This window comes from Pyxicephalus adspersus, chromosome 3 (genome assembly GCF_032062135.1).
Source record: "Pyxicephalus adspersus chromosome 3, UCB_Pads_2.0, whole genome shotgun sequence".
Classification (NCBI taxonomy): Eukaryota; Metazoa; Chordata; class Amphibia; order Anura; family Pyxicephalidae; genus Pyxicephalus; species Pyxicephalus adspersus.
The window spans coordinates 69,848,930-69,873,957 of record NC_092860.1 but is presented as its reverse complement, the minus strand read 5'-3'; the positions used below and the strand labels follow the sequence as shown (position 1 = coordinate 69,873,957).

Here is a 25,028-nt window from a genome sequence, read left to right as displayed (position 1 = left end):
ACCACTTCAGCATTTTCCAGCATGGCTAAGATAAAGAAAACATATTTCTGTCCAAATTCCAATCCCTTGTTTTCAAAGCCATCATAGATCTTTTGGTCTCCAAGTGTGAAATGTCCAGGTAGAGACTGAAACCGAGCTGCCACATATGGCTTAGGGTACTCCAGGTGTCTTAAATAACGTAAGCTACGGCGATGCTGCTTTGTGATAGATTGAACTAGCTGTATGAAGCACAAAAAAGAAAAAGGGAAAATATGGTTAGCTTTAAATAGCTGTCCAAATCCTAATTTAAAGAATTCCCCTTTGTTTGTTGCAAGACACTTTATCTTTTACAAGGTATATGTAATTGACATATACAATACAAGACAGCATGACTTGAAAAGGCCCCACAATAATCCATGGCCCATAATTAAACATCACCATTCTTACCTACAGTGGAATCAAACTAAATGTAGACAGAAAATGTTAACAAGTACCTTATACATCAGTCATAATTCCTCAGAGGCATTTAGACATTGGCGCCTTCCTTATTAAATGTACAGTGCTGCACATGTGTAATATGTTGCCCCTACAAATACAGTGTATTAATAAAACTCTAAAACATTTTTGAGGGTTCTTTCAGCTAATATATGCTTGTTTGAATTTAGGTGAAACCTTTTTTTAAGTCAATGTAGAAACAAATGTTTGTCCAAGGATATACTCTGGACACATAATATGATGTAAATAAAAAATAAGTATATAAAGGGAAAGAGCAATTGTTTTGCTAGCCACAGACCTTAACACACATGCCAACTGATTTTTATATGGGAGGGACACTATATTGTGGTATATTAATCAACCAACCCAATTTTTTGGGACTGGGCAACATTTAGCTGAATATGGTTAAAGCTAAACCCCAGGAAGAAACAAAAACACCATTTATTTAAGACTTGCATTTTATAAATTAAAATGTATGTATATGAAAAACTCATCTAAATACCATATTCTGTCCAAATATTAGCAAACCTAAAAGCAATCCATGCACTTCTGCTTTGCACCATGTTTTTGAAACAGTTTGAAACACTTTGAAATAATTTAAAATTCATTAAAAAAATTTATTACCATGTACTTGACCATAGGTGACCTACTTCTAATCTGACCTGTTTCAAGGGGGTTCTGACTTTCACTGTTACAGAAAACAGATTTTAATCAAACAGAATCATATTGACACAGGCCCTAAAAATATTTTCATAACAAATCAGAGGCATAACTTCATTAATATGTTGCTTCTCCTTCAAGAACCAATCAGCGACTGGGAGCATATAGCTAGTCAACCCATACTGCCAACTGGCTGCAAAAAAGGGATGTTTCTGAATTTAACTATGTTATAAGGGGGTATTTGGACCATATGGATGGCTTCTGTAAGGATTCAGACTTGCATTAGGATAAAAAAAAGTTGTTACACACAAATTTCTATCCCCATTGGCCCTTTTGATATTTACTAACCTGCTCTAAATCCATTTCTTCAGGGCTTCCCCAAGGGTTTTGAAATTGTCCGCGCAGTTTCCTCAAAGGCACTACCACAATAAAGTAATATCTGAGAAAAGATTAAAAAAAAGTTACCAAGGCAATATTGATTCATTATACATGTATATTGCTGTATATACAAAAAAGTGATGAAAAGATAAAAGTTAATTGTAAGCTGTAAATAAATTTGATGGTATATTTTGTTCTGTTTTAATAATTTATTACTGGATATATATAGTTTAATTTCGTGAAGAACATTTTTAGGTATTTTTCTGATTGTTTTTACCAAAAAGTACACAAATAACCGGCACCTCTTGCTCTTCTGTGTTTCCTTTTGTAAACGTAAGTATTAATGACAAATGTACTAAATGCAGATATTTGTATATATACCCAATCCCTTTTTTTTATATATTTCAATATGGAAAAAAGGCAAACAAATGATTTAATATATATACAATAACATAAACACAACAAATGTCCAACAAATTTCAGTTAAATAATTTAAGTAACCTAAATCTGTGATTCAAAATAGGCATCTCTCACGTCTTAACAAGTTCCATGCATACTGGGGTGTGACATGTAAATCTGAACAATACTTGGTGCTGGTAGCAGCATCAGATTTTGCATACTTTTATGTAATTATTATTATTATTAATAATAATAATAAACAGTATTTATATAGCGCCAACATATTACGCAGTGCTGTACATTAAATAGGGGTTGCAAATGACAGCCAGACACAGACAGTGACACAGGAGGAAGGGAGGACAGTGCCTGAAAGAGCAAAATGCCAATTTGCACTAAACGTGAATATATATATATATATCTATAAGGCCTGCGATTGCATATATTCGCAATATTTTGTAAAAAAGTAGATGTTCTTTAATAAATTAAAATATAGTCTTTAAAACCTAAATGTTTAAATAATATTTTGCAGCATGATGGCATAGAAAAAACAAACATGTACTGAAGAGTTTACCTCACTGATTCTGATATCTCAACATCCGGCAGAACCACTGTTATGCTACCATCTAGTTGGGCCTTTGTGTTTACCAGAGGTTTCACACCCAGCATGTTAGGAGCTGTGCGAACTGCAACATTCTGCTGAAGACCACTCATAGAGTTTCCATGATTAGTAAGAGTAAAGGTGTAATGGGTTTTGGGTTTCAAGTTGGTAATTAACTTCTTTGTTGTTCGTCCATCTACATCCACTGTCTGCATATTATACTGAATCTTAAGCAACAAAGGAGCATATCATAAATAACAAACATAAAAGAACATACAGTTGATAATTACATTCAGTTAACACTGTATACGCCAAGAACATGAATTTAAATCATAATATCCTCCATGTGTTCCACTTAAAAATAGTTAAATACCAAAATAGACTTTTTCATACAAAAAAATCTGCTTTGCTTCCTGATCTGGTTCTCTGAACCAACAATCTGCTAATCTGTCTGTATTTTATAATGTCACATTAGGATATTAAAAAAAAAAAAGGTGAACCCTCTGCCACAAATAATACCAGCACACCTGACCATTTGAGGATTTTATTTTAGTGGCTGAAGTGTTGTCAAGGTGCAGAGCCCTCACTCAGGTCAGGTTCAGATACTGTCCTGAACACAATTCTCTATTGGGCTGATACTCCAAGTGTAAAATAAGAAATATAAGGAGCCTTTTTTTATGTCAGACTACCACTGTATTGCTTTGGAACTCCTAAGTGCATATGCAAAATCGCACATGTGGTGAATAACCAAATAGTGGGACTTTTAGGGTCAAAACAAACAACGTCCATCAATAAAATTGAACATAATAGATAAAAATAATATTAAATACCATTAAAAAGCAAATGTTCAAAAAATAAAACCATTTGAACGCAGCATATTTAAATAATAATATCCCTTATGGATACTCATTACCAGAGTAATCCAAATTTCCACATGTTTTGCGGACCTTACTCCGCTTATTCAGGAAATGGGAAATTCTATATTCATAAAAATTCATACATATATATTCCTATAACATTCCTATAACATATTCCTTACATATATATCCCAGATGTAAGCAATGGTATAAACCCTTCTTACACAGAATGGAAAACATGACATGCACGGGAAAGCGGCATGACCGAATGGTCTGCTCAAGACAGACAGCTTCCAATAGGTTCTAATGCCTTAAAATAACAAATAAAATCCTGCTACATCCTACCCTACAAATCATTACCTTAAAAAGTACCCAACTATTAAAATAAAAAAGTGCATCATTCACATTATTTTAACTGCACCCTCATAGTCCCAAGTGTCAAAATCAACTTTTCAGCAATATATGCGTCCCAATAAAATACCAACATGTTACTTATACCTCTGAAAGTGTGACACACTTCACACCCTTAAAGTTTCAAGTGTTTACCAGTGTTTCCAAACCATAATAACCCAAAAGTGTACAAAAACATATTAAGTATTTGGTAAAAAATAATAAAATGTATGTGCTCTCAAATTTGTCATTAAAGTGCCCGAAATCAATGATTTCAAAATAACTTATTTATAGTAGTTTATAAATTCCATGCATACATCATCATCAATTAGTGAGCCTAAATTGGCTCCACATATGTCCCAACATAAATTCCTATAAAAATATAGATTACTTACTTCCCCTAGCTTTTAAAATCATACTCTGGATATCAAACCAGTCTGTCCTTCCGAGAGAAGACCATCCACTGTACTGCTGCCCCACCTATCTATATAGTGACGCTGTCCCACATGGAGACACCATCCCCCGTGTCAGGAGGGAGTTCTCGTCCCACAACAAACACACATGGGTTCACATGCAGGGTTTGAGGGATGTCAGTGCCTCACGGAGCACCTATCACTCAAGCTGTGACGTGGATGCCTCTTACACCAGTGATCGCCCCCATTAACTAGGAGTGTAAATCCCCATAGGCAGCCTATGCCACCTGCGCGTTCCGTGGGGCACAAGAAACGTCTCCCATACCAATTATCTCAACCACAGGGATATATATACAACTCAGTCATAAACTATTATTATGTATACAAAAAATACACTACACATGTTGATCATATAGCCATTATACCTACCCCTGCATATAGTATCTAGTTAAAGACCTTTTTACTCGTATATATTTGTATGCTCCAATATGCAATAATTTATACATTTGTCATTGTTAATATTGCACATATACAAATATTTCATATACCTATCGTGTTAGTAGGTTTAAACATTAACTATGTCACATAGTAGTGACAATAGTAGGTTTTAACTATTAACTATGTCACATAATTTGGGTATCTTAATCTTGATCACCATAATTCACTTATATGCACATATAAACATTTTGTACAAATCATAACAGTAAATTCACACATATATTGAACATATTTTGTATCACAAAGTCTAATCGTCCATGTCTTGATCACCATAATTAAGTTATATACATATTAATATCTGAAACTGACAACACTAACATGTCTTTCCCTGTTTCTCGAAAACTTTAAACAGATACTATCTTGACACAGGGAAGTAAAAAAAAGGGGTAGGGGAAGGGTTTTTTACATACCCATGTGGGACATGTAGACAATGTAGATGGATTTACAGAAATGAAGACCAAATACAAATACCAATAAGCGATGTTCCAAGGTTAACACAGAAAGTAAATTGTAAAACAAAAGGGGTAATATATATGGCTTTCTGTAGTTGTGGTTGTTTCTATGTGGGAAAAAAACAAACAGGAATTTAAAACAAATTTATTAACATATATATGTTTAAATGAGATGATTAGCTTTAAACCATTTCAGTAAAAAAAAAACTTCCCCCTGCTCCTCTTTTTTTTCTCTTCTGTGTCAAGATAGTATCTGTTTAAAGTTTTCGAGAAATAGGGAAGGACAAGTTAGTGTTGTTAGTTTCTAGGATATCAGTATGTATATAAAATAATTATGGTGATCAAGACTTGGATGATGAGACTATGTGATACAAATTATGCTCAATATATATGTGAATTTACTGTTATATGTACAAAATGTATATATATGCATATAAGTGAATTATGGTGATCAAGATTAAGATAATCCAATTAATTATGTGATAAAGTTAATAGAAGTGTAAACATACTAACATGATAGGTATACAAAATATATGTATATGTGCAATAATAACTATTATGACATGTATATAAATTATTGCATATTTGAGCATATATACAAGTAAAAAAGTTTTTAACTAGATACTATGTCTAGGGATAGGTATAATGTTCATGTGATCAATATTTGTAGTGTATTTATTTCATACATAATTATAGTTTTTGACTAAAAGTGTATAGATATGTCCCTGTGGTTAAGTTAATTGGTATTGAACCCACCCATGGAGATTTACACTCAAAGTTGAGGGGCAGATCACAGGTGTAGGAGGCATCCACGTCACTGCCTGAGTGATAGGTGCTCCATGTGGCACCAACATCTTTCAAACCCATGTGGGTTCACATGCAGGAGCCTACATGTTTGTTGTAGGATGGGTACTCCCTCCTGACATAGGGGGGATGGCGTCTCCATGTAGGACGCCATCACTATAAGGACCGGCAGGGCGTTAAGTTATTTTAAGTTTTATGAGAATTTATGTTGGAACATATTTGGAGCCAATTTAGGCTCACTAATTGATGGTGGTCTGAATATATTAAACCTGTTTTCCAGCTAGATAAATGTTCAATGGTTTTGTGTGGCCTTATATGAGTTAGATGGTATCAATGAAGTTTAGTGTAATGTATATAGATATACATAGATATCAGATATTTTGAAGTCATTGATTTCTGGCACTTTAATGACAAATTTGAGAAGACATATTTTATTATGTATTACCAGGTATTCAATATGTTTTTGTACACTTTTAGGTTACTATGGGTTAAAAACACTGCTAAACACTAGAAACTTTAGGGTGTGAAGTGTGTCACACTTTCAGAAGTACAAGTAGCATGTTGGTATTTTATTTGGACACATATATTGTTGAAAAGCTGCTTTTAACACTTGGGACTATGATGGTACAATGGTAATAATGTGAATGTTGACTTTTTTATGTTAATGGGTGGGTACTTTATGATTAGGTTAAAGATTTGTGGTGATGAAGCTGGATTTTATTTGTTATTTTAAGGCATTAAAACCTATTGGTAACTGTCTCTCATGAGTAGACCATTTGGCCATGCTGTATTCCTGTGCATATCCTGTTTTCCATTCTGTGTGAGAAGGGCCTTATACCATTGCTTACTTCTGGGACATTTATGCAAGTTGTAATCAATCTAAAAGCATTGTAATTTTTTTTTTATTTAGGAATACACTGAGATGTTATATGAATTTATGTCAAAGTATTTTTATGATTGTAGAATCTCCTATTTCCGGAAGAAGCAGAGTAAGGTCCGCTAAACACGTTGAAATTTGGAATACTCTGGTAATGAGTATCTATAAAGAAGATTTTTATTTATGTTGTGTTTAAATGGTTTTTTATTTTGAGCATTTGCTTTTTAATGGAATTTTTCATAAATTATGTTTTTTTATATTATGTTTAAATTTATTGATAGGCATTGTTTGTTTGGCCTAAATTGGTCCCACTATTATCCCCAAGTTGGGGATAGCCTTTCTTTTTTATACTCATATGTGCATATAACCTGAGTGCCACCTTGCTACCCCACAATGAACTGGTGTAATGAAATGAAATGAAGTAGTGAACTGATGAACTCATAACTCAAAACTCATGAAGGGGTTAAAAAAATGTTTGATACTAAACAAAGCACCAAATATTCACTTGCCCCAAAAGTTATTTACAGGGGTCATAATGTGTTCTTTTTTCACAAAAGAGTAAAATAAATTAAATTTATTAAAAATGTTTTAAAGTGTTATCAATTCTTTTTTCACTTGCTGGAAAAATTGACTGATTTCCTAGCAATGTCTAATTAATCTCCATACAGGCCAGGGCCCTTCACTCTACTCTTCATCTACCTACATACCCTTTCATGTAGCTGCCTAGTGAGTGTCAGCCCAGTAACAGTTCTGATTTTGAGGCCACTGATTGCACACACAGGATGGCCGAAAGGCCCCGTAAGCTCTGGAATTTTTAATGTTTACACATGAAAGGCCTTTAGATGTAAATGCAATTATTAAGATTTATTAATGCCCATACATTCATTAAAGAAAGATTTTTTAGTGAATGGTTTGACGACCGGGTCTGTAACTTGGATGAGTGGTAATGTGGTCCACAAAGCTCTCTTTACTGGTACATCAAGGTAATATGGTCTCCCACAATATTTTCTCCCACTGGAACAAGGCAACTTATAATTGAGGAACCTCTCTATTTAGTTTCACAAGACCCATGAACACATTTAGTAAACAACATATAATCTATCCTAATACCTTGTATGGTGTAATTGAGTTGTAATTTTCAGGAAACTCCCAGCTAAGAAGAACAGAAGTCTTTGTAACCATCTTGACCTTAAAATTTTTTGGCATTACTGAAAAACAGCAAAGACAAAAAGGGTTACCAGAAAATGTTATTATGAAACTTCCACTGTGAAACCATTGTTTTGAAAACCACATTTAAATGTTTGAAGGGAAAATTTAAAAGTTAGTGTTTTAATTTTTTTATACTGTAATCTCTACAAACCCACACTTTGCTTCAAGACTCTAAAACGAGAAAAGCTATCATGATACGACCAAACAGATTCTTAAGAATGAAATATGTAAACAATATACTGAAAGGAAGGTGACAGAGAAGGCATCCCACCTTGGATGTCACTGGTGGACCCAGAAACCCATGAGAAGTGTCTTAACTAAACTTTAAGAAAAGTAAAAGCACTTACCTGAACATACTTTCAGATTCACTCAGTTATAAGTTAAAAAAAAATATATATACCATTCCAATTATTACAGTCACAATGGAGTTGGAGGATTCAGGCGCTGCTTGCTTTCAAGAACCAAAACTAAAAGCCAAGGAAATAAGACTGATAAGGCCTACCTTGATTTAGAAGAAAAGTGCGGTACTGGACACTTGGACTGTAAGGCCCAGGCCCCGTACTGGTGTGTGCACGTATTTTGACTTCATACACAGTACTAGGCTTCAGATTGCTCAGCAAGCAAGAGCTTTGAGATGATGGCAGGTCCAATTCCAACACTTTTTCAGGAGTTTCAGCAACCCAGTAGGCTACTGTATACTTGGTGATTTCCTCATTTTGTTCAGCCAAAACAGGAGGCAGCCAGTTTAGCTGGATAGTTACAGAACTGATATTGCCAGGCTCAGTTAATAAAGGATAACCTTTAGGTGCTTCCCCTGGTATGATAAAATCTTTCACAGCTTCCTCACTAAAGCCCGCCCGGCCTTTGACCGCCATTTTAAAAATGTATTTTGCGCCCTTGTGGACATTGGTGGCTGTGTATGTCTTTTGTTGAGGTCCAAACTCTAGCGTTGATAAAACTTTTGCATCATGGCGCCCATACTGTAGGCGATACCCTAGGATGTGCTCAACTGACTCACTTGGTGGTTCCCATTGTAATTGTAGGCTGCTCTCCGAAGTCTGACGTACAGAAAAGCCAGGTTTTCCATAAACTGAAACAAAAAAAAGTTTACTTTTAATGCATTTTTATCAATTCTAGTTAAGCTGAAATGTAATTAGCACATTTAAACAAATAATAAACCTGATAAATAATGAAAATATTCCTTTTTTTTATTACCTAATTAAACATGTTACTACTATTTAAGGGCTTGTATAAACAAACAAATGTGAAACAGATGAGAAAGGGGTTTCCTAATGTCTCACACCTTAACAAACAATAATAACTAAAACGTGCTTTCATTATGTTTGAAACATGGCTGAAGATGCTTTTTTGCACCTAATAATGTGAAGTGGCAAGGTGATCTGGTGCTTGTACTGTTCCCAAATGTAGCATGAATGGTTATGAAGAATGAGAGTATTTACAATTTACATCTGTGCTTTAAATTTGTGCTTAAATGTATACTGTTATCTGGTAAAAAGATATATTGCTCAAATGGTTAAACTGTAATAAGTACTCGATTCAATACTGTGGGCCTGATTTCTTAAAGCTCTCCAAGATTGGAGAAGATAAACTTTTATCGGTGATCCTGGTTGATCCAGCAAACGTGGAAAGTAATTTTCTATCTGTTAACCAACATCTTCAATCCTGGACCAGGGTAAATTCAATTCATTGCTGGATCACGCAGGTTCACTGATTAAAATGTATCTTCACTTCTTGGAGAGCTTTAATAAATCAGGCTCTGTATATTTAGTTATGAATTGAGGAGAAAAAAGTACATTTTCTGAATGAGATGGCTGTTGCATGGCTGGCTATCCCAGTAACAGAACTCTGTTAGTAATGACAGATATAATGTAACGGGCCACCTCTGTGTCCAATGCTGCTTGCTGTTTGAGAGGTATAGGTGTATGTGGAGGCTTCTGGTGGATGAGAATAAAGGAGGCTTCACAAACCTTTTCTGAGGGAAGTTTTCTAAAGTGGTGCATTCGACCATCCTGCATGCTGGGCTTCATAAAATCTGCGACATCTGCTCTGTGGTGGAGGTCAAGAAGTGTGGCCAGCCAGTAATTCTTCATGGTATAAACATGGGTGGCCATTTCAAAGGCATGTATGCAGACATTTTAAACAGGAGGCCCATTGTCCTGAATCTTTACGTCGTCCTCTAACTATTGCTGTTAATTAAATTTGTAAGGTTTTTTCATGGATCATGGAAAAACTCCATGGAAGAACTCCTCTACCTCAAGTCTCGCTCTTCCACTTTCTCAAAACCTCAGCTGTCTTTACTGTGTCCCACGTCCCACGCCAGTCAGCCTACTAGACATCTCCACCACCTCCTGACCCCTCTCCAATCTTAAGTCACAATTATTAGTGTTTATCAGTATAAATTATTCAATGCAAACTGTGAAAATAAAGAACAATCTCAGGATTATGACTTCAAAATCTTTGATGTTTTTTGCTACACATTGTTCACTCGGTGTACCAATATATAGTACTCTCGCTGTAAAGTGTGGTAAATACTGGAGTAAGAATGTAATTAGAAATAAGAATACAAAAAAAATTCTAGAGAACTGTGTTAAAAAAAAACAGAACTTTTATCAATGTGAGAAGTGTGCTGGGTAATAATGGTAGTTTTTGTTACACTGTCAAATGAAACATAAGTAGGGGTACTGAGAAGCTACTAACCAGGATGACAGAACAGAAACTTTCAGCAGATAAGATGCTTGAGCCTCTCCATCACTACAAAACTGATCCTACCTCAAAAAACTAATTTTTTTGTAAAATGTTTTCTTCAAATTGTAAAGGTTCTCGTATGGCAGCAAAGCTTTGTCTTCTCCTAAACACTCTCCTTCCCTACCCTTATCAAGAGCAAGGATCGGAATGAGAAGAAATCCCAGTCTGTGACTTAACTAGGAAAGGAGAGCTGAATTTCTATTGGTTGTTGGGGGTGTCTGTACACACTCTGTATGTTTTGCAGTGACGCCTGGGAACACTGTATTAGTCGGACAATGGCCCCTAATGAATTTTTACCACATTTACCACATGCTGAATTTTTCATAAAAAGTAGAAAATTAAAAAAAGAGAGAACATTTCCTGGAAAAATCATTTTTGAAAAAGTTTACAAAATGTGCCTGCACATCCCTAGTCAATACTAGGATGTGTGTCATGTTGCTGGATTGCAGCCATATGCATAGTAAGATAGTGTTGATAGCTTCATTCAGCCAGCAGATCAATCTGCATTTTCAAAGTGCTATTATGACAAGATGCACAATTTCCTACCAGTTTTATTTAGAACCCAGATCCGCACAGTGCCCAGATGGCTAACACAGTGAAGCTCTTCAATCAGATTTTACTTTTACTTTGCAAGGCTGTGTACTGGTCATGTGACAAGTCCCATGACCAAGTAAGAGGAATGATGGTAGATCTCTCCTATTCCCTTACTGGATGCTGCCATGGTCTGAAGTCTGAATGAAGCTACAGGGACAGGCAAACAAATTGTCACAATGGCATTTTGAAAGTGCTGATCTTCTGCATAGCAAAAGAATCCATCAACACTAGAATACTCCCTTATGTCTATTGCTGACTAATGCTGGCCGAACCTAATTCAGTGACAGTGAAATTCAGTTACAGTGAAAGGCAGCAGGACTGGGTAGGACTCCCAGGCGACGGAAGAAAACTCCACAGACTGTATGTGGCCCACAGGCTACTAGTTAGACAGCTCTGATCTGGGAATTGACTTTTTTTTCTTTTTTTTTTTAAAGTTTGTTTATGGTACTTAAAAAAAAAAAACTATTATATGTGTGTTATGCATGTATACACACACACACACACAATGCCCTGTAAATGCCTTGTAAAAGTTTTCAACCCTCTTAATGTTTGTCCTAGCTTAGCATATTGGAATTTCAATCCAGTCAACATAGCAAAACTGTTCCAATTTCATGGGTAGCATTGCTATACAGAAGACATAGATTCTGAATTAGATTGATTAGACCATTCCAAGACATTTAGGTGTTTCTCTTTAAACCATGCTTACATATCTGTAGCGTTATCTTTAAAGTCATTTTCCTGCTTAAAGGTAAATCTTTGTCACAGTCTCAATATCTGGCATACTGAACAAGGTTTACCTTCAGGAATTGCCCTGTATTTAGTGTCATTCATCTATCCTCTATCTTGACCAGGTATCCTCTCCCTGCTGATGAAAAACATTATCCTGCCACTACCACGATTCGCTGTGGGAATGGTGTTCTTTTGGTGATGGAAATGTGCCACATATGGTGATTTCCATAATGGCAAAAAAATATACCTTTTAGTCTCATCTGAACCAGAGAACCTTCGTCCATGTGTTTAGAAAGTCCTTCACTTTTTTTCTTTTTTCCATAAAAAAGCAATGGCTTTTTTTTTATGGCTACAATAAAATCATAATAGAACACATTTCTTCCTAATTGGAAGTGCATCTGTTGTGTGCCAGTCAAGAAGACCAAATTGTATGAAATATAACAGTCTAATAAGTATTGTAAGCAAACAATTTTCCATACTGAGCCTGCGTATTAAATCTGTATATGACATGAGACATATTGGCGCCTCCATCTTATACCAAAATCCAAATACCTTTGATACTTTTGATACTTTATTTCCAAAAAACATGGACAAGGAAACATGTTTGTCCCCACTCTCTCCAACAGAACTGGGATACAGCAAGGTTGTATTTAGAAATTATGTATCATGTCCTTTACCACCTTAAAAAAAGCCTAAGGTATCCCAAGTGTGTTATGCATTTAATATACTTGTAAACTGATCTAAAATCCCATACCAATTGTTCTTCTGTAAACATTAAACTATGCCATTTGCGGATGTATGTAGACAGAGTAATATATTTATTATAAAAAGGATTAAAAATAATTTGTACATGTCGGCTGGGGGAAAACCCAAGGTAGCTAGCCGTTGCCACAGATACAAGTTTGGAGGTAAGTCCCCTAATCCAAGCAAGTTGTAAAGTCCTTTTTTCTCCAATGTGCCATTTTAATCTTAAGGGGAAGCTGTTCATATATCTCAATCGATAGTATTGGTAGTGCATAGGATGCTGTCTCTGTTTGATCTCTAAAGATTACCTCAGACCACACTGAAAAGTCCACTTGTTTAGCTAAGAAAAATGTTGCTTTTTTTTTTTCTTGGCATTTAGGAATTGTTCTATATCATTCTATACTTTCTCTGCTGAAGGCCCAAGTGATTTTGTTTTTTAATCCACCCTGATCTAAACATCTACACAATTTTGTATCTCATCTATTTCAAATGCTTCTTGGTCTTCATGTAGTTTGTTTAGTGGTGTGGTTGAGTCAGGGGCTTTTCAGGTCTATTTACTGTATGGATACAGACAAATTGTCACACAGGTGTACACTATTTATGTGACTTGACCTGCTTCTGCTTTGCATTTTGGTTATCGTTGATGACCCATTTTTCTTGTATAGTTATCTTGTGGGCCACTGGTTCTCTGTCAATCTATGTTGCCCAGATGCCATTCTTAGCGCACATCATTTCTGGGGGAAGTGCTGCAACAGTACATCTAACCTCCCAAGGATGAGTAGGAGCTTGCTATATGTGAGGAATGCAATATTTAATTGTGGTATTGTTGTCTGGTAAGAATTGATGGTGGACAAGGGCCTTACATTATTAAAGGCTACATTTTTTAAGAAAATGCAGTCTGTTCTGTTGCCATCTCGGATGTATTTTTCCTTAAAACTACTTATATAATTCCTCCCCACAGCCTTACAATAGCCCCTTTGATAGTAGTAAAATACAGAACACCCTAATTTTAAATAGGAGAGAATTACTGAAAAAGGTTTTCTGTTTTTCCCTACAAATGTGATAAAATCTGGTCTTGCTAGATATACAAAAAAACACGACCTTAGATTCATAGGTATTCACCCGGTAAATACCCACTAAACTGCCAATGTTGTTAACATCAACATTAGCTTTCTAATAACTAAGAGTTAATTAAAAAATATTGTTTTTAAAATATTTTCTTACTTAAATTTCTGCAATATATATGCAGACATACAGTACAAAGATTACCTTTATACCTGAATACATATATCATTGCCTTGTAACAAGTTGTCTTTTCGGTCACACGTTTCTAATGTCCATTAATGGTACTTCCCTGTGTACTGTTTGACATATGTTGAATAAACATCTATTGTTCTTTAACCTCCTGGGCGTTACACTGATGTCTAGATTTCTGTACCAAAAGCGTTACACTGTTTTTCATGAAATTTTTTTTTACATTTTAGACCTGTAAGTTACAGAAATATGTCCGAACAAGGGTCTAGTAGATATCATGAATATAAAAAAAAGTTTGAAACACACAATCATGTAGTATTTCCTTTCAGTTGTAATCCGATTGTCATACAATGTATGACAATCGGATTGCAACATAACATTTGTTTACATTTAACCACCTGGTGACAAAAACTCGGGGTTAACGAGAATTGCAAAAGTTTTTAGCCCGAGCATGCTCGGGCTTAACGGCAAGGTGGTTAATACCTAGTAAAAATCACCTTAAAAAGCATGATTAGCAGAATCTTTAGCAAAAGGGGTATAAAATAAAGTTGTATCACACTGTGAAACAACTGTGTGAACAAAAAGCACTGCTAGTTTTCGAACTTTGTCTCTTAATTTAGTATATGCCTGTCCTCCTTTCTCAACCCTAATTATTCTGGTCATCTGCACATTTACATAGGAATAATCTACAGTATTGTCTACAGTCTTCCAAAAGTATGGTGCAAGGAACTGTAGGAATTAAGAAAGAAAAGTTTATCTTCTCACAAAACAAGAAAACCCCAACCGTCTCCTTGATAACCCTGAGGGAGGTCCATTAGGCTACCCTGCGGGAACAACTCTAGTTTGCTTTGGGAATGGGTTAGCCAAATAGCAGACCTGACCCAGAGCCTTTAAGCCTTATTGAGTTCGATCTTGCACTGGGGCACTTACCTCCAAACCTGCAAAAGTAGTAGCTAGCTTTGAATCAATCCTCCCCTCTATCTACTTTAACCCTCCCTCTTTTCCTGCTTCTGCAGTGGCCGAGTTCTGCTGGAGCATGGAGCATGGAGCGTATTAGACGCTACAAACCTGCATGGAGCGTCTAAATCTAACATCACAGTCCTGCAGATCCTGACGGCTATCTAACAGCTGAAATCTTTTAAATGCCCAGGACCCAATGGATTTTCAGCTATATAATACAAAAAATTTGTTGATACATTGGCCCCACATCTGAAGGATGGTCACCTGCACCACTCTTCTTTGGCTGCCTTCCTATCTGTGCTCCCCAAAAAAGACAACCATGAGCCAAAAAATTATTGCCCTATCTTCCCACCTAACCTAGATATCAAGCTCCTTGCTAAAAATTTAGCCACCAGGCATAACACATGTGTGGACCAGTTGATCCATAAAGACCAGATTGGTTCCGTCCCGCACAGGCAGGTCTCTGATAACATCCGTAAGGTGTCCCACCTTATCCACCTACTGAACAAACACAGAGTCTTGATTTCTATTATCTCAATATACAAAAAGGGTTTGACATCATTGTGTCTAAATTTGTGTGTGTGTGCTTGTTTAATATGCTGACCACTTCTCCAGTCCCTTCCCAATCCAAGGTTGTACCTGGCAAGGATTATTCGCGCTAGCTATGAACCCCAAGCCACCAAGATGCATACATGGTGTACAAGTTGATGATATGGAGTACAAACAACGCTTATATGCTGATGAAATGCTGCTCACCCTGACACAGCCTCTAATCTCCCTGCCTAACCCTAACCTAGCCTCCTCTCATTGAAGAGCTTCATTGAAGAGCATTCAAGAACGTTGGGCTGCTACTTGCACAGATGTGATGACACAGGAGACATGTTCCACATTTGGTTGATGTGTATTGATGTGTATGAAGAGTGTTGGCTTTTGGGACTCCATACATACCTTGCTAGGCATGTTGTTACAAAGGACATTGGACACTGACCCCTGGCAGGCTCTTCCACACCTCCCTGACCTGACACTCCCGTGGCCCTCCGGGAAACTGGCAGCTTTTGTGTTTTTAGCAGCTCACCAGGCGCCCTATCTCCACCTACCCCTCCCCCCCTCACTGAGTAGGTCTGGAGTATGCCACTTTGCAGTTTCAATCTGTTGAATACTGTTGGATATCGCTAATATATTTTGTTAATGTTACCCGTTTCTTGGTAATATGCATTGTCACTTTTTATTTCCTGTTGTTCATATTTTTGCAATACTCCTGCTTATTAATTTCTGTATCCCATACCTCAATATTCTTCTTATAAAATGATTGTTAAAGAAAAAAAATTTTTTTTAGTTTGTTGCAGAAAGAAAAAGGAGTACAGGACTGAGAAACAAATTAAGTAGATATATCTTGAAAAACTCTTAACATTTTTTTAACATATCTCTATATGATTTAATTGCTATGTATTCTATGTATTGTACTCTTATATCTATGTTCGTTATTAGTCCCAAACTCCCCTGAGGAAGCCATTAAGGTGAAATGTGTTGGGTTAAAGAGACCAATGGACTTTATTTAGAGTGTTTCAAGTCATCTAATTCTCTACTATCTATTATATATAGGAATCTACTGTATAGCTTAACTTCTTAGAAAACCTCACAAGAGTTGTGAGACAGGGATGAAATTTAAGTTATGTACTGTTGATTTAAACCTTTTGTAAATTTTCACAGCTTTGATGATATACTTTGCCAAAAATAAACTCTGTCTACCTATTTCTTGGTTCATCCCCTAGAAGGAATCAACTGCTGCCATTTAAACACATGGGTCTGCAAAATTCCCACAAGGGAAAGTATGAGCGAATGTCTGATTCTCTGTTTTATAAACTAAGCCTATAGACAGGGATATTCTCAATAAAGGACAAAGAAGATTTTTTTAATGTATGGTTTCATAAAATGTATTCCTATGGGAAATAAATATAAAATATAGGCAGCATGGTGGCTTAGAGGTTAGCACTCTGGCCTTTGCCAGGTTCAAATCTCGCCAGGGTGCTATATGCAGAGTTTGCATCTCTGTGTTTGTGTGGCTTTCTTCCAAGTACTCCGGTTACCTCCCACATTCCCAAAACATACAGTTAGATTAATTGGCTTCCCCAAAAAATTTGATATGACTATGGTAAGGACATTATATTGTAAGCTGTAAGGGACAGCTAGTGACATGACTTTGGACTTTGTAAAATGTTGGCGCTACATAAATACTAGCTAATAATATTAATACAAACACTAGTGATAAAATTCTATGACCTGGACCAGGCGCCTTATACTTAAAGTATGGTTTCTAAATCCTAGATATTCTTTTAAGTTTAGGTTAATCTTTACTTTACTTAACCTTACCTATTTACAGAGACTTATCCTACAGACAGCAGTATTCTCACCACTGATCCACTTGTAGAGTTATGGCATCCCCTTATCCCTATCAGTGCTGCTCATAGCCCACCCTTTCAAGAGTCCAGGTTTCTAAATATACACAAGCTAGTTCAACTTCTTTTTTTATGTGATACATAATTTTGTGATTGATAGGGAACCACAATTTTATGTATTTATTTATTTTTTGTTGAAGAAAGAAAGCATAACTTTAAAGACAGCTAATATATACCTTAAAATGACCCTGGAAATGACCTGTTTGATTCCCTGAGTGTAGATTCACAACTACTTTCCTGTTCCCAGATGCAGCACATGTTAAATACTTGTTACCTTCACCATATGTTGTTGTTTCCTTGTCCTTTTGTACATTCATAGTGACATAAAAGACATATTCATAAAAGACTTTGGGAGGAATCACAGTGTGTCATGAAAGCAAGTATTCTACTTTTGCTGAAAAATGGAATACATGCAGCAGCCAGGTAGAATATTTTCTATCTGTTAGTATACTCCTACCTGCAGAAAGATTTCAAGGCAAAAAGAGGCAGGCTCCTAGTGACAATGCAACCAGACATGCACTGCAACCAGCAGTAAACAACAGGGAAACCTTCTCAAAACAACAGAAACACAACAGGCCAACATAAAAACCGTACCTAAATAGGGGAGTAAAGCTGTATCCTACGAAAAACTACTTGAGAAAAGGATTTTATAACAAAAAAAAAAACTTTACAAAATTTATAAGAGTAATTGCAACCCAAGAACTAGAAGTAATGTCTTCATTATGCAAGTTTTAATATGAAAGGTTATACCCGTGAGTAAAACAGGAAGGTCAATGACCAGGGGTGCCCACATTTTTTTGGCTTCAGAGCCACTTTTAAAATGACCAAGTCAAAATGATCTGCCAACAATAAAAACTTGGACTTAACTCCTGTGCGGGGTAGAGTTTATTTTGAAAGTCAGGGCTCCGTGATCTACTTGCATCGCCTTTGGGAACTACCGGTAGATCACGATCCACCTGTTGGGGACCCCTGTCATAGACTGAGTACCACTTTATCCCTGTGAAGGACAAGAAAGCAAATTTAGAAGGCAGTTAAGTGATGGATGTTAGAAAGCCAGGAAAATGGGCTGTATTTAGTGCCTCTCCAGTTTTTTGGACATTGCAATAAATAAAAAATTGCAACAGAAAAAAAAGTATATCAAGTGGAGGTCTGGCATTCACTGCGTAAAAGAAAAGTAACATGCCATTTAAAGAAACCCCCCTGATTAAAAACAGAGCCAAAACCAGAGCCTAGACCTTGGTGTATATGTCAGCCAAAAAGGTAGTGCATAAACTGACAACTCATTTAACAAAGCAAAGAAAGTGATGGTCAGGAAAAGTAGGGGTGTAAAAGTAAGCATCCCAAATCAAAACGTCTAAACCTTTCCTGGAGAGGTACTGAAGTGATCTCTCATTGAATCGGTATTCCTGATTGGCATGTGAAGACAGTGACTTTTTGGAACAAAATAAAGAAATTAGAACAAACCACCTGACAGAAGAAGTCCAAAACTACCTTTAGTACTCCATGTAAATAATGTATATATTAGGGATGTGTTGCAGCCGAAAGTTTAGACAACAATTATCCCTTACCTTTAAATACAAATATTGTGATTAGTTTTGTCAGTAGTTTAGGATTTTGTGCACTCCAAGGCTGCTAGGAGCCCGCCAAGAAGCCTGCTTCAAATGTTACTAATAATTTGGAAGGACAAGAATGGAGTGTTGAAAGGCAAATGTGCTTGGGCTTACAGTGACATCCCCAATGATTTCTGAACAGTCTGTTCCCCAAGAAAGGTTTCTGAGTTGAAAACTTTTGAATACCTAGCTGCCCATCCATCACTTCAGAGTACTCACAATCTGAGTGAATTGATTTACCAAATGAGTTACATGCAACAGTGATTTTAGAAGTCATTTCCTTACATAGAAATCTGGACCAGCCCATTATTGATTTCAATCAGGAAACCAAGGCTTTCATTCTTTGTTAAATAACTCCGTAAAATGGGAATGATTTAGGAAAAGCTTAGTGGATTGTTTGTGACTACAGTATTGCAGCAGAAAAGCTTTGCTTACCAGCCTAAATGCCTGAATGAAAGAATAGATGAGGCTCATTATGGTCTTCTTTTACCTTGCAGTTAGCATGAGGACAGTCCACTGTAAAACCCTGAATAATAGATGACACACCAAACATGGTGACCCATATGTTAGAAGTCAGAAACCTAACATGACTACATTAGGAGGTACAGGGATGTTTTTTGCAGCTCCCTGACCCTGGTTGGTCTTGAATACCCAAGGCAAATTTTTCCATGATCTGTGGTAGCCACAGGTATGCCTGAAACCACCAAAGGCAGCTTTGAAGTGGAAACAAACAGGCAGGTCAAAAGAGAATTTGTAACATCACAAAATGAATAAATCTAAGTCTGTTAAGAGTGCAAGCAGAATTGTTGGGAGAAGTGACAATAGAATTATATTCAATATAGGTTTAAAATATTATACAAAGATGCAATGAAAAAGTCCAGCAAAAATGTCAGAACATCATACTTTTTTAACGACCACACAATTTCTGTAAAGCAGCTAGCAGCAATATAGACTAAAGTCTAAAGTAAGTGCAACATGCAATCACATAGGTAGCAGTTACAGGGTTTCCCCAGACCCAGTGAAGATCATACAGTGAAGAAGACAAAAGTAAAAAAAAAAAAAAACAACTTAGTCCACAAATGACCTTTGCAATGACAAGCAGAGTGCAGGCCCATCTCAGTGAAGTACCAGATGGTTTATAATTTTGGAAGACACTGCAACTAGCTGCTGGGGACACAACTAAAGACTTGATAATGTGGCCTTAACTACCAGCATTTTACCAACTGAAGAATAATATAAAATAATAGTCACACACCACACAGCAGCACTGAAAAGGGTCTCCTGCCTCTTAAGGATACTAAGCTAAAGTAGTTCCTAAACATACATAGGTTAAAAACCACTACAAAGTTAGTCGCTTTTCCTTTGAATAAAATTTAAACCTCTTGGAGTGGCAGCATACAAAAGGATTCAAATTTCAAAGCTCCCAATGAATACTGGACACATAAGCAAATTGGAACTAAAATTTCTAGAATGAGATTCTAACAGAAAGGATTTCGGTTTTTGCAAGCTCCTCAAAAGGAAAGATGGCCAGACGAAATGTAATAGCAGACCTAGTTCACTTTATTTCTTGGGTATCCCCAAAACTATCTAAAAAAACAGATGTAAGTTTTATAATGGCTTTGCTATAGATGTATTAATACAACATTTCTAAATAAGCTTTACCAACAGTTTCTTGTGTTGTAAATGTATTGAAATGGTTAGATTCTGACAATTTTAAACAAAATTATCTTAATAATTATATTTAGGGTAGATGTTTTCATTAATAATTTCGATCTTAAGTTTAGACCTACTAAACATAGGATCAAAATTAATAATAAAAACATCTACCCTAAATACAATTGTCAAGATAATTTTGTTTAAATTTGTCAGAATCACACCCTTTTCTTTATAAGTAAATGTACTTTTGTAATTTTGTTTTATCCTAATTAAGCTAAATAAAGGATTTTACTAGTTTTTACAAAAATATGGTTGCCATAAAGAGCCGCTACACTTTTTTCCTTCTTTGTTAATCTACCGGGCTCAGCAATTACTTCAGTAACATATAAATCTATCACTAAGGGATTGGATTACTTCCTGTACTGATATTTTCAAACCATATGACACATGCATGGAACTCAAATTCTGTAATCCTTCAAATTTTTGCAACGCAATAAACCAACAAGAAGAGGTACACACATGCTGGCTACCTAGTCACATGATGCCAACAATAGTTTTAAAAAATGGGGCATACATTTTTTTTTAACCTACGAACACATACATTTATACCTCTGTATATGCAAATGTAGAAAGGCATCAGTTCATATAAAACATTTCTACAATTTAAGACCATAGTTTTCAATCATTTGTGGTTAGGATAACGTCAGATGCCTTTATTTTTTTAGTTCATCAGAACTCATTGGATGTATGTATTGAATTCATCAGCCAATTGTATGTATGGACAATACTTATCTATTCCTATTATTTTTGTTAAAAAGTAACAGAAATCATTTTCTAACCATCTCTATACCCATTTTAAGTTTTAAATGTATTAGACTTAGTGTTTTTGTGCCCACAATGTTGTGACTTTATTTCTCAAAATTATTTGCATAAAAATCCTCATTGTGCATGGTCACCATGCTTCACATAGCACATTGCGTAAATACTAGAGTGACAGCTCACTACCTGTTAAACTTTGGACTCATTGGTATGTACTCACCAGCACTCTTAGTAGTGACAACCTTTGGTTTGCAGCGTGCACCGTCTCCTTTCATAGTATATGCAGCAACAGTGATTGAATAAGAGGTTTCAGGCTGAAGTCCAGCTATAATCATTTCCTGTCAATTCAAAAGAGAGGAATTCTTGATCTAAGTGGTTGGTGTATGTGCATTAAAGACCGTTGATATAATTAAACCCAGGGACATATAATTCACATATGCATAGATATAAATCTCCTAATTGTTTTTTAAAAAATATCTATGAATACAGATGTGCATTTGCTAATAATCAGATGTAAGAGTGGTTAAAATAGTTTTTTCTTTTTCCAGTTATTAAAATGCTTGTACTGTACTGTGTTTATGAGAAAGAAGGCCATGTTAGTAAAGTAACAGCACTTCACTGCTCAGGATGACTTGTAACTTGTTTTTTATATATAGAGTTCATTTTAGGGTATTGCTTAAACACAATTAACATTATTAGATATTACCACACACAAATAGATTCTGTCTTTAGTCTTTAAAAGTTTTAGAAATCTGTTGAGACTTCTGTAAACAATCTTTAAACCCCATACCTAGGCTTGCTATCTGACCATATTTTCATGTAAAAGCTTGGAATTTTTTTATTAGCTCCTAATATGTTCAAACAAAATATTATCCTAGCCTTTCTTCTTAAATTGCTGAAAACAAGAGCATAGGCTCATAATATTGAATGACCCTTATGTGGCCTATTTATGATAACAAACAAAAATGGGCCATGCAAGTGTAACACAACATGCATTTTCTTGATAGCAGGAAGAGTCACATTTACAGTAGGTACACTATAATGGCTTACCCTAACATATGTAGAGCAACCTCCTTGCAAAGCAGCAGAGACTAGCATAAGTCAAGTTTTCTTGACTGGATTATCTTTGAGAAAAAAAGAAAAGGAGGTGTACAAGATAAAATACTTCTTCTTAAACCACATATGTCAAAGAAATGGCCACTTTCTGTGATAAGGTCAGCAGTGGTTGAAGGGGTGAATGGTTCGGGCCTAAATAGCACAGAAACAACTAAGCTAAGGTCCCACAGCATGAGTGGGGATGTGATAAGTAAAACAAAAATATATACTAAGAAATGCCTAGCTAATGACTAGACATTGGAAAAGGATGGTCAATGCCAAAATCCCTCAGTGACAGGTACTGATCCACTTTTAACTAAAGGTAAAAAAAAATCTCTACTGAATAAGAACATATTCCCAGTAGGGATGATGGATTTTGACATTCTTCTTTGTCCACCTGGACTTTAGCAGTCATAATATTAGGGCAAGAAACTGGGAAGCAGTGGGCCTTGTGGCAAAGACAGCTATAGGTGCAGTGAAGCATCTGAAAGCAGCTGGTGCCAGGTCTATGAGAATCACAGAAATCCAACTCGTTTGCAGGAGCAGGAGTTATTGTCCCAACTACTATACCTTGTCTAACTCATTTTTAAACTAAAGAACATGATATATATGTTCATCATAACCTACTTAAGACAGATTAGTAAAAATACCTTCTGGTTTAAGAGCCATTCCCCTACATCCACGTTTCTCCTCATTTGCACTGACATTTTCCTGCATTTTTGTGTTTTAATTTTCAATTCCAATTCAATTTCAATTTCAATTAATTTCTCAATTTCCAAATATTTTTAAATTAGGGTTTAACAATTTCATTTTATTTTTGTATTTATATTTTTACTATTGCTTATTGATGACGAGAATACAATTGTTGTATATAGTTCTACATATATACCCAGTAGTGCTTAAAAGTTTGAGTAGGTTTTCTATATATTATTATTATTATTATTAATATTATTATTAATAATAATAATAATAATCAGGATTTAAATAGCTCCAACATATTACACATTGCGGTACTATAATAGGGCTTGCAAATGACAGATACAGACAGTGACACGGGAGGAGAAGAGGAGACTGATCCTGAAGAGCTTACATTATTTGAATGTGACCTAAAATTATTTTAAAGGGTTCCCAAACTTTCAACCACCATACATATACTACACAATGCCATTATTTAACAAAGGCTATGTCAAATGTCAAGTGAAAAATGTTAGGTGAAAAATAAGTACACCCTTACCATTTCCTTTCATTAAACGGGTCAACAGCAGCCTGATGCTGCTGATCCAATGAATTAGATTAATTGATCATCAGCAAATGTGATCACCTCTATAAAAGCAGAAGTTTTGAGGGTTAACTGATCTGTGTATTAACACAATGCCAATGAGTAAAGACATTAGCAATGATCTTAAAGAAGGTAGAAAATGTTCAAGATAGCTACCAACCTTCCAAGAAGTGGATGAGCCAGCAAATTCAATCCATGATTAGATTGTGCAAAACTCAGAGATTGCAAAACTCCAAAAGCTACATCCCAGACTCTACATGTATAAAATTGGAATGTTAAATGGTAAAGCTTGTGGCAGTCCAATTAGAAAAAATATTTATTAGGAATGGCTTGTATGGAAGGCTTGCCAGGAAAAAAAGCCTCCTCTCTAAAAAGAAGATAGCATTGTGGCACAAGTTTGCACAACTGTATATGAACAAGACACAAGAATTCTGAAACAATGTAAGAAACCAAACAGCATATCAGCACAATTATAGATCAGCCACAAACTCCCCTGTATACCAAAGTATAAGAGTGAAAGTGTTGTCATCTGTGTATCAGCTAAAGCTTGGCCAATATTGGGTTGTGTGTCAATGATCCCAAGTACACCAGCAAATATAGAACAGAATAGCAAAAAAATCCCCAATTAAAATGCTTTATCAGGACTTTAACAGAACTGTGCATTAAGGAATGCCTGCAAAACGTTACTGAACTGAAGCAAGGCTGCAAAACTGTTGGGCCAAAGATTGGGATATGGCAAAAATTTCTCCATAAGAGGGTCAGATAAAATCATTAGTACAGAATATTTCATCATGGGTTTATTAGTGTTTCCACACATGGCTTCTCTATTTTGGACAAGACTTAGGAGTAGGAATTGAAAAAGTGTACATTCTTTTTCTAATGATTGTATATGTTTTATATATTTGTTTGCTTGGATTCCCCTACATCTGAGCTCTGTCAGCTAGATAATCATCATAACTGTTTTTAGTATACTGGCTGACCAAAAAAGTAATTTATGTGACAGAAGTGGCCAGTGCCTCATACCATGCTTAGCAGTGCCTCCTACCATGCATAGCAA

At 35.8% G+C, this 25,028-nt stretch overlaps 1 protein-coding gene across 14 annotated transcripts in view; it reads right to left on the bottom strand.

Moving 5' to 3' along the window:
• PTPRS (protein tyrosine phosphatase receptor type S) overlaps positions 1-25,028 on the bottom strand; it is a 216,383-nt gene that overhangs the window by 48,813 nt on the left and 142,542 nt on the right. For 8 of the 14 annotated variants that reach the window (XM_072405081.1, XM_072405082.1, XM_072405084.1 and 5 more), the window contains 6 exons: positions 21,818-21,935; positions 8,512-9,099; positions 7,911-8,008; positions 2,483-2,736; positions 1,483-1,573; positions 3-218 (listed from right to left, as the gene is read on the bottom strand). In XM_072405081.1, the coding sequence (XP_072261182.1) occupies positions 3-218; positions 1,483-1,573; positions 2,483-2,736; positions 7,911-8,008; positions 8,512-9,099; positions 21,818-21,935 (1,365 nt within the window). The remainder of the gene's footprint in view (positions 1-2; positions 219-1,482; positions 1,574-2,482; positions 2,737-7,910; positions 8,009-8,511; positions 9,100-21,817; positions 21,936-25,028) is intronic. The other 6 variants (XM_072405088.1, XM_072405095.1, XM_072405089.1 and 3 more) reach the window with 2 other exon arrangements.